Source organism: Tachypleus tridentatus, chromosome 12 (genome assembly GCF_004210375.1).
Source record: "Tachypleus tridentatus isolate NWPU-2018 chromosome 12, ASM421037v1, whole genome shotgun sequence".
NCBI classification, from domain to species: domain Eukaryota; kingdom Metazoa; phylum Arthropoda; class Merostomata; order Xiphosura; family Limulidae; genus Tachypleus; species Tachypleus tridentatus.
The window spans coordinates 35,326,485-35,339,862 of record NC_134836.1 but is presented as its reverse complement, the minus strand read 5'-3'; the positions used below and the strand labels follow the sequence as shown (position 1 = coordinate 35,339,862).

Sequence of the window (13,378 nt, the reverse complement as noted above, 5' to 3'; positions counted from 1 at the left end):
CAACACCTGTACTTCATTTTCTAATATTACATTCTTTATCAGACAAATCTTTATGGCAAATGTCTCCCCTTTTTTTACTCAGAAGGGACTAGAGGGGCTTACTTACTCTCCTAATTTAGTCAAAAAGCTATGTTTTTGGGACATCTTGGTGGAAACATCTGCTCCAAAACACAGCAAACCCCTCTTGCATTTGAAGGCCATTGGGGATGTACCCACTGAGTTACTCCATATGCTATTTTGAATTTGTCATGAGGAGTTATTGTTAAGAGGTATTTGAATAATATCCCCAAGTCAGAGATCCTTGCTGGTTTCTTCAACCAAGGAGTTTTTGCAGTGAGGCATATCTCCACTCGTAAAGATGGAATTATGATGCTGACTAGTGTCCTAGTTTTGACATTTACATCAACATGTCCAACTGCCACCATTAAGGCAAGTTATCTAAATTGCATAAAAGTAAGTCTGTATAATCTGAACCCCCCCAGTTGTTTCCATTTACATCAACATGTCCAACTGCCACCATTAAGGCAAGTTATCTAAATTGCATAAAAGTAAGTCTGTATAATCTGAGTTGTCCATTGGCTTAGTCATCTAAATTGCATAAAAGTAAGTCAAATTTCCAATGTCACATCATACATCATATTGTGGTTCATCGATGTGTGCTCATTGTGGTGACAAGGACCATGATGCCTACAAATGCAACTGGACCCTTGTTGTGTTAATAGTGGTGGGTCTCACCCATCTTACTCTTGTTCATGTCATAGGTGGGTGGAGGAAGAAAAGGTACTGCATTTGAAAATAGTTCACAACATTTCTTACCCTGAGGTTCAAAAGTTACTGTCCACTGCTCCATCTTAGATGTATGTTGCTGCACTTTGGGGTTAAGAGAGTTGATGAGTCAACATCAACACCTATCTCTATCCCAAGTATTCCTTCCAGTGGCTTCCCAGATCCACTTCTTTTGGCTCTGGTATTTCCTAGGGTTCATTTTCTTCTTCAGCCCTAGAATGTGGAACGATTATTTATTCATGCCCTCAGTCACTGGAATCTTCATCTACAGACAGAAACATGCCCATTTGACCCAGGACAGGATTGATGGAGGTTGATAGACCTCTTTTTATTGAAGAGAATAAAGAGAAAAGATGTGGTTGAAAACAGAAGAGCTCTTTGCCCAGTTCTCTTCCACATAACTAAAAATGGCCACATTGATACAGTGGAGCTGTTAAGGTTTCTATTTTAATTTATTTGACATCAAGACACTGATTGATTCTTATCATCGTTTGTGTCTTTCCTTACAGGAAATGTTTTTGAAACTTGCTGTTACAGTCATTTTTTGGCAGTTTTCTTTATACAACAATGATAGGTTGTGTTATGGACAAGTGCATGGAGGTTTGACTTTGCTTGATTTGCCAGCACATGCCTGCTCTATCTTTGCCACTTGATACAATATTGGAGGTTGTAGCCATCTGTGTTTCTTTGAGTCATACCATCACTGTCTGTTCTCTCTACCTGTCTCCTCGAGAGACCTATGATCAATTGGACTTTAATGCTCTTATTGAACAGTTGCCATCTCCTTTTTTATTTGTGGGAGACTTTAGTGAACATAATCCCCTTTGGGGAGGTGCTGATGTTGATGGGGGGGTACTCTGTAAAGCGTATGCCCTCTGATCACAATCTTTTCTCTTCAGTATTGGTGTTTATACTTATTTTCATGCACCTAGGCAGTCTTTTACTGCTGTTAATTACTCTGTTTGCTACCCTTCACTTTTCCATCAGTTTTCTTGGAGGTTTGACAGTGACCCACAGGGCAGTAATCTTGCTCCTATCATTTTGAGAGAGACTGGCTGTGGTCGATGCCACTTGACTTACCTCCTTCGGTGCAAGCTGGACCAGGCCAAGTGGCCTTCTTTCACTACTCTCCTGCCGTCAGTTGAAGCCATTGATAGATGACAATGCTGCAGCAGTAAGCGAATGTATTGTTCAAGCAGCTATTCAATCTATTTCTAAAACCTTAACTCGTTTTCCATGGCAGAATCTTACCTTCCACATCGCCAGCCCATACATGTAATGCAGGTGAGACATCAAAGCCAGGAGGAATCTTGGATTAAGTATACAACTAGCATCTTGTCTACCACTAGTTCCAAAGTCATGTGGGACAAAATTTGGAAGGTCAAGGGGCAGTATATTCCTCCCCTTCTGTGATGGTTTGAAAGCTGCTGATGCCCATAGCATTGCTAATACTTTTGGCAAAAGCTTTTTTTTTAGCATCTAGCACTTCTGATTCATTGCCAATCTTTTTAGTCATTAAGACTTAGGCAGAGCAATTGCCTCTTTCCTTTTGGGTTGTTTGCCTCTATGACTATTATTTTTATCTGGGACTGAAGTACTGATGTGTGGTCTGTGTGACACTCAAATCACAGTAACCTGCATTTTACTGTTGTGCTGTCCTCATGACCGTGAGTAATGGCAGCATTTTACACATTATTTTAACATCGTTTCACCACTGACGTTGGACAGTGTCATTGGTGATGGTGACACCATCCACCTTACTTATGTTTTTAAATGTTTAAAAGCCATTGGCGTTTTTTAACTCTTTAATTTTTACCAGCGGTTTAAGGTTTATTTATTTTTACATTAATTCATTTTTACATTTTATAATGATTTTACTTTTAGTTTTAACCAATTGTTTGGTGCACACAGCCTATTAGCTTTGTGCTAATGAACACCAACCAACTAACCAAACTTGTAACTTAACAATATGTAAGAAATTAATTTAAATAATGAGAAGAAAAAGTCTAACTTTGAAAATCACCACCAAATCTTAATAACACAACACTTTCATGGTCTAACCAAGATTCAAGCAACATCCATAAAGTTTATATTGTTAAACATCTGACCTATCAGTCTTCAGTTTTCTCTTATTTGTTTTCAGAACAAGTTTAAATTTCAATGTGGATCAGTTACTGGCTATTGACAAAACATGTGATCATCTTATTTATAGACTGGTTTACACATTACATACTACTCTGATCATATAGATGATTTTTATTGTAATATTTAATGCAATAATATAATTAAAGCTATTAGAAATATATATGTTGTATTGTTTTTAGCCAAACTGTTTAGATACATAGAGAGTGAAAGATTATGTGATTGGACATAGCTGTTTTAATCTGTGAATGATGTCTTATAAATGACCTGATGCTAGTTGATTCAAAAAATTGATATGGTGTGACAAAATTACAGTTCAGGCTCTGAATTACATACACAGCTGAAATATTTCAGAGCAAGTGGATAGTCTGAATATTGGTGTATGGATAAACCTTAACCTTTTGCTTGAAAGTTTAAAAATGGTATGTTAGTATAAGAATAATATTTAACTGACATTATTAACATTGACGATATTAAGTATTTCCTTAGGCCAAGGCACTATATCACAAGCATGTAGTGATGTTTGCAGATGTGTGTTTATATATACATATATATATATATATATAAACATCATGTTCTTAGCACAAGGAGAATGTAATTGTGGAAAGAGAATTCAATGAGTTGAATGCTGTACTAGCAATCTTAACATTAATGTCATGGATGTTTCCAATATGGTACATTATCTTTATTCATGTAAATAGTTATTCTCATTCATTGTTGCCCACTACGTGCAGACATTTTTTTTTTTTTTCCCACTTGCAACTAGCCTTGAGCTCCTGCATTCTTTACAGGCAACTGGTTCAAATGTGTCTTATGTGCAAATCTTCATGTGACAACCCTCCACCAATAAGAGTGCAACACACTCTCCTGATGCATGTGACTATCTCTTCAATTCTACTGAAATATCACTTTTCACTTTGCTGTACTTTTATAAAGATTTTTTTTGCTTTTTGATTTTAATTAACTCTTAATTTTTTTGTTTTTAATTATTCTGAAATGGATTTTTTCATTAACAGTTAATGGCTTTTTAGATAACTTATTTTCCCAGTTTTAATTTTTAATTATAGCCTCTTTTCTTCAGCAATATGGTTTTAGTAATATTCCTGTGGAATCCTATGTAGATTCAGTGAGACAGCACACTACTCTTTCATCTTTGGTAAATTGTTTGTTGGATTCTGAGCCTAGATATGCCCATGTTTCTGTTTCATGCAAAGCTCTTTCTTAGCTTTACCTGTTTCTCTTTCCAAGGGTTTCTCATTCTGTCATTTTATTTTGTCATGTCACCAACAGTACTGGTAACTATCCAGTAGGTTCTGGTACAGTGAGAACTCATTTATTCAATTTTATTTCCCTTTGATGACTTTTACCACATATCTGTGGGTTATTTAGGTTTTGTTTGAGGGACTTGTCATCTAATTTTTTTTTTTCTTTCCTCTACTTCTTCACCTCAGATACTAATTTCCACTGCCCTGGGATCATATCACCAGACAATGTCTATCCAAGGTGGTACATGGTCTTCTTTCTCAGCAGGCCATCAAACCTGTCAATCATCCTTCACCAGGTTTTCATTCCAGGCTGTTTGTAGTACCCAAGAAAACCAAAGACTGGCAGCCTGTGATTGATTTAACCTGCATCAATCAATTTTTGGTTCTACCCTGATTTACCATGGAGTCTTTTCTTGCCCTCAAACAGGCTTTTTCCCAGATTTGTGGATGGCCAAGGTGATGCTGCAAATGCTTATTTGCAGATCCTGATATCTTATCAATTGAGACATTATCTTTGGTTTGTTTATCATGAAGTAGCTTATCAATTTCACACTGTGCCCTTCAGGCCTTGCTTCTGCCTCTCATGTCTTTTGTTGGATGGTCAAGATATTTTGTCAGCATTTGCTTCTCAAGGGTTGTGCTTCCATCATTACATGGACAGCTGGTTTCTGTTAGCTCATTCTGTATAGGAATTAGCCCGTTATACTAACTGACTGCTCCTGGAAGCAGATGGTTTGGGCTGGTTAATGAAAGTGGAAAAAATCATTCCTTATACCTACCAAATATCTTGTCCATTTGGGTGTTTTTCAACTCTTATCTCAGTTCAACCTTCTCTTTTTTAACTTTGTTCAATGGAGTTTTCAACTCTTCAAGCACTTACTGTTCCTTCTCTTACAGCTTGTGGAGCTTTTTATCTTTTGGAGATGTGGTCTTCTTTGGAAACCCTTATCCCATTGGGTCATGCAAATATGTGGTCTCTTCTGTAGACTCTGCATGGTCAGTGGAATCTTGCATGGGGTCCATTGTAGGTTTATATATCCCTTTCTCCTTCCCTTGTAGATGTCTTGCATCAGTGGTTAGACAAAGCTAACATGTTGGTGGGTGTTGTGCTTTCTTCTCCTTGTCCAGATTTACATATTTTCACAGACACTTCTCTTCAGGACTGGAGTGTGTGGGATGATCAGTAGGAAGTTTCAGGTTAGTGGTCTCTGTCCATATAAAAATCCAGGAGCTTGTGTCTGTATGTTATGCCTTGAATCATTTTCTTCATCTGTCAGGGAATGTCTGGTCATGATCCAAGGTGGTATTCATTTTTGTTCCCTTTGTGGTCAGACCTTCATTTTTGGGCATATGCATTTAGTATTTGTATTCTTGTGTGTCATGACCCAAGTGCATTAAATCTTGTTATAGATTGGCTTTTCCATCCAGACAAATTTTATCAGATGGAGTGGTTTCTGTATGTCTTCAGTGGGGAACTCCTCATCTCAATATATTTACCACATTTTTCAGTACCAAATTACTTCTGTTTTAATTTCAGGTTTCTCATCCTTTTGCTGTGGTTGTTGATGCTTTCAGTCAAAATTGGGCCAGAAATACCTGTGTGTTTATCCTCCCATCTGTTTTCTTCACATGAACTCATTCATGTATGCTATTCATGTTAAGTTCTACTGATTGCTCATTACTTGCTGGTACAGTCATGGTTCCTGTGCCTACATCAGATCTGGTCTGCTTCTCCATTACCTCTTCCTCATGATTCATTTTTTCTACATCAACCTCAATCACTGGCATGTCATCCAACCCTTCTTTTCCTTTACCGTTATGCTTGGTTTATACCTGGTCTCTGATGAGGAGATCCATTTTGTCTTGAAGGTTATTTTTCTGTTTTGTTTTTTTTTAGGCTGTTCTATTTTCCTTTCTTCTAGAGATATTTATCAACATAAGTGGAAGGTTTTCAGTGTTGGTTTTCACCCACTAGACCTATGGTTCTTCATATTAAAAATTTCCTCACATGGTTTTTGATAAGGTTTTTTTTGTCTCCTCAGTCATAGGTTATTTGGCTGTCTTATCCCACACTTTTTGTTTTTCCAGCATTGTAAGGTTTTTTGCTATACAACCTTTTCTCTCTCCTTGTGTATCTTCTGGATTAGTCATTGAACTTGGTATGCTGTCTTTCATGATTGAGATATTAATGTGGCTCTTCAATGCCTCACTTTGTCTCCATTTAATCAGATTTCCTTGTGCTAGATTTTTCTGTTTTCCCTTAAGACTTATTTCCTTCTCTTAGCCTGTGGACATCATAGGCTGTACTTTCTTGCCATTGATCTTTCATATACTCTGTATCATTCTACCTATATTCTCCTTATTCAGATTAACTCCCTCCAGACTTCAGCAGCTTGGGAGAGTAATTCCTCCTTTTCATTGTTCTTCCACCTTTATTCTTGGTGAGATCCAAATAGGCTACTATGCTCTGTTTGTGCTTTTCATTTTTGTGTTGCCAGCAGGGATCCCTTCAGTGGTGTCTATTCTTGTCCATTCATTCTTTGGTAGACATTCTCTGTTTGCAACTTTTCTTCTTTCACTCTGACCAATTGGATTTGGCTTATTCTTTCTTATTGTCCTCTTCCTGTATTTTGTTTCAGGTATCTTCTCATTAGATCAGGCATCTTACCATTTCCCTGGTGTCTCATCTCTATCATCCCTTGGAAAAAATTGTTTATTTGGGCATATAGACCATTTTATGTATGTTCACATGTCACTGTCTGCATTTGATTGCTGTATCTTCAGTTTCAGGTTCTCATAACCATTTTTCAGACTTCTATGAAGCTGAGATTGAGTAAGTTATCTTTTATATCTATATTTCTTCTTTTTCAGGGGCTTTTCCTTTTTTTTATGCTGTTCCATCCTGACCAAGTATAATTAAAAATAGTCAAATTCACACTGTTAGGCCATGATGAACTAACAGTTATAATTTCCATTGTAATTATGATATATTTACTTCATTAATATGACCATTCTAGACTGTACTCATCCATGGACTTCATTGATAAAGTAGAAGGGTAAAGCTGCCCATTCCTGCAATGCCTTAGATTGAATTAATCAGGTGTGATCTGCTTTTCAAAATAGAATTATGTCACATTGCTTCAGTTGTTGTCATTCCTTCAGACTATCTGCCATAATTTCTCCCCTCATTTCTTCCAGTAGAGCATTGAAGTTCTTTCCAGTTCTGAGCCACTGAGGTGTTGGACCATGGAGGAATCCTCCTGAATGTGATAATTGCAAAATTTACATATGAGAAAACCATTCATTTGAGAGTAGGCTGTGGTATCATGCTATTGTAAAGGACAAGATGCTCTCTACTATATATAGTTAGAGTAAGTTGTCAAAATTGCAGTTTACACATTTGATTTGCATCCTCATCCTACCACCATGTGGATGTTTGTTCCAAGTGGCTGTGCTTTCAATTTTAGATTTAGAGCTGAACCAATCAACATAAGTTCTCACAAATGTATTATAGTTGTTTGTATTTCTTCACTCATTTATACTCTCGTTCTTCCACCTGTATTGTTGGTCATGATACAGATACTTGCAGATCAACATGGTTCTTCCTTTTATGCTATCTTTTGACGATTTTATTTTTTTGGAGGATATTATTGCACTAGAAGTTCTCACATTGCTATCATGTGTCCCATTCATAGCTGAAACTGTGCAAGATTCTCTCCTGCCTGATGAACTTGAAGTGAAGATGGTATGACTTTCTTTCCTACCCCTACCAGATGGCTGGGTTTTGGATTGTAGTTGGATTGCTACCAGTATGATTCTTTTTCCTACCTGCACACTGATGTTGGTTTCTGGTGGTTAGGTTTTGGATTGTAGCTGACTTGCTGACAGTATGATTCTCATCCTATTCCTGCATAGATGTCGGTTTCCAGAAACCTGGGTTTTGGATGTATTTCACTTATCATGTACACTGTTGAACCCCAGCTACTTTACATCTGTAGGCACATCTTTTTACTCACACCCATTTTGATGTACTGTTATGGGATGAGATTCCACTGTTGTGTGTTTTAAATCCCTATCTAGCCATTGTTCCCTCCATTTTGGATGTACATTTCCTAGTTTCTACCCATGTCTACAATACCTCTTTTTCATACTGGGCTAAGAGTATATCTGGTACAGAAGTGGTGCAGTCTCCCATGTATGTTCCTCTACTGTGAGGATCTACTTGTTTAGGATGTCCTTCAGACAGTTTCTTTACCTTGCACTGGTCTCTTGACCAATTCAGTGTAGGATTCTAGCTATTTATGTGAGTAATGTACCATATTGGAAGTTATAATTTACCTGTACTGAAAATGTATTGCATACTCTCTCTTTTTCAACCTGAAGATGATGTAGGAAGGTCAAAATGTTATTCTCTGCTTTATTAGTAAAAGTGTTAATATCTATACCAGCTGCCCTGAGATACAGTTTTTCTTCATCACAAACAGTTATAATTTGTAACAGGTCAGCTGATTTATGGAATATGTTGCTTTTGGCAGTAGTGGATACTAGCACATTACATTATAACAGAATAAATGGGTTCCTAAAAAGTAAATGGTGGTTTTAAACTTTCTTTAAGGGTGGATATGGAAGGACAGTTTTGGAAGACTTAATGATCTGTTTTTGACCACTGATTTTTATAAATATAAAATTATTGAACAGAATCTTGACTTTCAAAACGTTTTTAGTAAGTTGAAGCATAAAAGATTTATTAAAAAGTTGAAAATGTATTTATTATGTATAAAAGTTAAGAAGTAAATAGAAATTTGGCTTGATGTTAGAGAGCTTGATAAATGTGATTTTTCTTATTGAGAGAATGTGATTTGTAAACCCTTTAAGTGTGTTTTGAAACATATTTTTTTATTTTGATTAATACCTTGGATAGTTTTTTTTTAACAATTAGATTTCTGAATTTGTTAGTTACTGTGATTTCTTTCCCTTTTACTTAATGAAATTGGAAAAGAAAGGAACATATATATCAACTTGGACACCAAGATTATCCAGAAGAATACCTGCTTCACCCTATACTCCAGCTACAGTAAGCAAAGTGTGATGTTTTGTAATAAACAAGAAGCTGAGAACACAAAGGGCACAAGCAAAACCGTCCACATGCTCAAGGCAACAGTGTGCAATATTATAAAGAATGATTTCTATCTAAAATGTTGACAAAAGTTACTTCTACAAACCAGAAAACAAAGACTATTCTGTGTAAAACAATAACTATCCAGAGACAAATGACAGTATGTAATGACATTTGAAGATGCATATGTGTAGCCTGATAACTGTAACAAGTCAGGAGTGAAGAGGATGGTAACTGTTGAAACACGAGAGTGGTTTTCACAAGGACCCTGGGTCAATCTCAACAAAAAACATTTATGTGTAAAGTAAAATATTGTCTGTGTTATATGTTGATTTTAATGCTTTTGAATCATAAATGTAGACTTGTTCTTCAACAGTCTTTTCCAGTTTCAGTTACAAACATAAAAAATTATATGCCTATTCATGTGTTGTGTACAGTTTAAGTTCATTTAAGCTTTCATTGGTTTGATATATGGATGTGAATGGCTACATGAAAACTTGCTTTGATAGTTTGAATGGTTTTTGTTCTTACTGGGAAATGATCTACATAGGCCAGTGTCCTGTTACCTTTTTTGCTGTCATTAACTTCTAGTTTTTGTATTCATTGATAGCTTTGTTGTTAAAATTGTGAAAGAGGTATTGGCTTAAGTGAAGTTAATGGCTTTTCACGTTTTAGCTTTTATGTTCAGTTTTAAATGTTTGATGCACAAAAAGTATGTTTAGCTGCTTACAGGAGAGAGACTGTTAGCAAAAACTGATAATTAGAAATCTTAGTTTTTTTGTTTGAAATTTATTTAATTCTTGACTTTGTGCATTTTGATAATCTGGATTCTAGGATCTCTTAGAAACATTCTTTCAGTGACTTAGTAACACAAAAGCGGTAAATAATGAAATATTTATCTGTAATTTTTAGCAAAGTATGGAAAAGTTAATCTTCTTTTCTTTTTTTTAAAACAGGTTTGGAAAGCACCCAAGTAATGTTGACATCCAGTGCTTTTTACAATGCTGTTTTTGTAGATCTAAAATGTTATGGCCAAACAAAAAATAATGTCATCACTGGGAGTACTTACGTTAAACCAAGTTCCAATGTTTTTGCAACAACCTGGCACATTTTTCAATATTGCAGGTCAAGCTCAGACCATTTTTACTGTTCCAGTAAATAGTCAACTGTCCAATCATGTAAGGACACTTCTACTACCGAGTCAGCCAGTTCAAGAAACAGCTCTTCTTTCTATTGTTCCCAGTGAATCTGGAGGACATGGTCCTGCTCCAGCATTTAATATTGGACCTCTGTCACATAATCAGTATCATGTTATGGCTCCTGATATCCAAACTGTCATGCCAATCCCAGTAAATAGAGATCATGCTCAACCTATACTCTTTCCTGCTGTTAGCTCATCAGTGGACCCCAGGGGACAACTTCAGACTATTCTTTTGTCTAACAATAACATAGTATTGGGCCCTAGGAAACAAGTACAGACTCTGCTGGTTCCCAATAGTGGTGGTGGGAATAGCATCCAACAGCTTCAGACAGCTTTGTTGTCTGAAAATACAATGATATTTGACCCTAGGAAGCAAGTCCACACCCTCTTGGTTCCTAGCAGCATTGGAGGGAATGCTGTTCAACAGTTTCAACCAGTTCTGTTGCCAGTTAATAGCAGTATTGCAAAGTCTGGTCAACAGGTACAAACAATAATTGTTCCTACCAACAGAGCTCTTCCTGGCCAAGGAACTGTTTTTCAGACAGTTATAGTGCCATCTACAGATGTAGAAGCTCAGCCCAATCACTCTGCACATGCTTTTGTTTTACCTGATATAAACACTCTAAGTCATATCCAGGCTGTTTCTCCTAATGCAGCATCTGTAACAGATTCTAGCTGCCAGTTTCAAGTGTTGTTGACTCCATCTGCTACAGAATCCCCAGAACTGATCCAGCAACAAAGAAACATTGTAGCAATCCCAGTGTCAGAAGTGATGATTCCTGATGAACCCAGTTCTAATACTGCTTCACAAGCATTACCTTTGTTGGCTGACTCCCAGTCTATTTCAAATAACCTAGTGTTTTATTTACCCCAGGAAGGATTGGTTGTAGAAGTGCCTAATGCCCAGAATGAAGAACAAGCACGTCAGTGGTATCAGGATTCAGAATTAGTTTGTCGAGGACTTGCAGCATTGAGACAAGTGTTACCACAGTTGCTTAGTTTTGAAAATATAACCTTGAATAGCCCAACAGGGACCTCACCACAACAGACTTTCCAAATTAGTCCTATAGATATGGCATATCAAGAAGAACCAGCAGTAGCAGATGAAGACATCCAGAATGTTGGTTAGTTTTGAATGTGAAGCTTATGCTTACATTAAGAATGTGTTAGTCTTTCTGTGTGAGTACCAAATACATGTGTGTAAAGAGAGAAAAAATTAGTTTTTTTGTAAGAAGAGAACTTGTTCTTCACTAAATAACTGGGACATTGTGTAATGACACTAATGCATAAATTAAGCTATGGAAAACAACTTAAAGAGTATTTTTGTATCATTATAAATATATCTATGTATGTGAATAATCATGGTTGTTTTTTTTAAACCATACATATGCAAATAAGAATTTTCTTAATAATGCATATAAAGGTAGTAGTTGATATATACTTGTAAATAAACCTATTATGTTCTTGAAAATTTTTGCAGATTTAATTTAATACTACATACTTTACTGATTTCAGAAAACAAAACAGTTAATGATACATACTTAGTTGATATTCTAATTATATTGTTGTAGTTTGTGCAGATTTAACTTAATACCACATATTATATTTTATTGATTTCGGAAAACAAATAGTTAATTTTACGTACATGGTTGATGTTCTACTTATATTTTGCAAATTTAAATTAATGTCACATAGTATATTTTATTGATTTCAAAAAATAGTCATTAATGATATATTTAGTTGGTGTTCTTTCCTAAAAGTGCACCTATATAATAAAGAGTTTAAAAAATCCCTGTGATGGTTTCCAATAATGATATTTTTTATGTTGCATCAATTTCTTTTGTCTTACAATAACAATGTTTGACACTAGGAAACAAGTACAAACTCTGCTGGTTCCCAATAGTGGTGGTAGGAATAGTATCCAACAGCTTTGATGTCTGAAAGCACAATAATATTTTGACCTTAGGAAGTTCATATCCTCTTGGTTCCTAGCAGCATTAGAGGAAATAGTATTTGACAATTCCAACTAGTTCTATTGTCAGTTAATAGCAGTATTGTAAAGTCTGGTCAATGGGTACAAACAATAATTTTTACTACCAATAGAGCTCTTCCTGGCCAAGGAACTGTTTTTCAGACAGTTATAGTGACATCTACAGATGTTGAGGCTGAGCCTAGTCACTCTGCACGCGCTTTTGTTTTACCCGATATAAACACCCTAAGTTACATCTAGGCTGTTTCTCCTAATGTAGCATCTATGACAGCCTCTAGCTGCCAGTTTCAAGTGTTGCTGACTCCATCTGCTACAAATACAGACCCTCTTCATTTCTAGCAGCATTGGAGGAAATAGTAATTGATAATTTCAACCAGTTCTGTTGCTAGTTAATAGCAGTTACTAACTATATTATATCAAGGGATGCTTCCTAATAGCTGGATATGCTACTATCATGAAAAGTCATGTCTTTGTTGATGGTTTGCTATGGAGAAATATCCTATGTATATATAGGTTTGCTAGGCTATGTTGAGATGTCAAGAATATCAGTGGTGATATTTTGTGAGAAAATGTGACAAAATTATAGTTTTTCTATTTCGTGATCTTGTATATAAATACTTTTATGCAAAAGATCTTATATGCAAAACTACATGTACTAATACTCATTAGTTCAATGTTAATAACCAGTTGGAAATTACATTTTACTTTTCTTTGTGGGAAGTCTGAGACTAGTACCACATTAATAATAGTCATAGGCCACTCACTGTACTCATTTTGACTTTGCATGAAAACTTCACCCTGAAATCTTTTTGCTGACATGCCAGTGAAGTGAATGCTTCAAAGGTGTTTGTTGTTGACTTATGGTAAGTCTTACTGTT

General features: G+C 36.0%; 1 protein-coding gene across 6 annotated transcripts in view; it reads left to right on the top strand.

The window, feature by feature from the left end:
* Positions 1 to 13,378, top strand: part of LOC143235820 (uncharacterized) — a 30,709-nt gene that overhangs the window by 3,027 nt on the left and 14,304 nt on the right. For 3 of the 6 annotated variants that reach the window (XM_076474018.1, XM_076474020.1, XM_076474023.1), the window contains exon 2: positions 10,266 to 11,634. In XM_076474018.1, coding sequence (XP_076330133.1) covers positions 10,338 to 11,634 — 1,297 coding nt within the window. In that variant the 5' untranslated portion in view covers positions 10,266 to 10,337. Of the gene's footprint in view, positions 1 to 9,197; positions 9,614 to 10,265; positions 11,635 to 13,378 lie in introns of those variants that run through there. The other 3 variants (XM_076474019.1, XM_076474021.1, XM_076474022.1) reach the window with 3 other exon arrangements.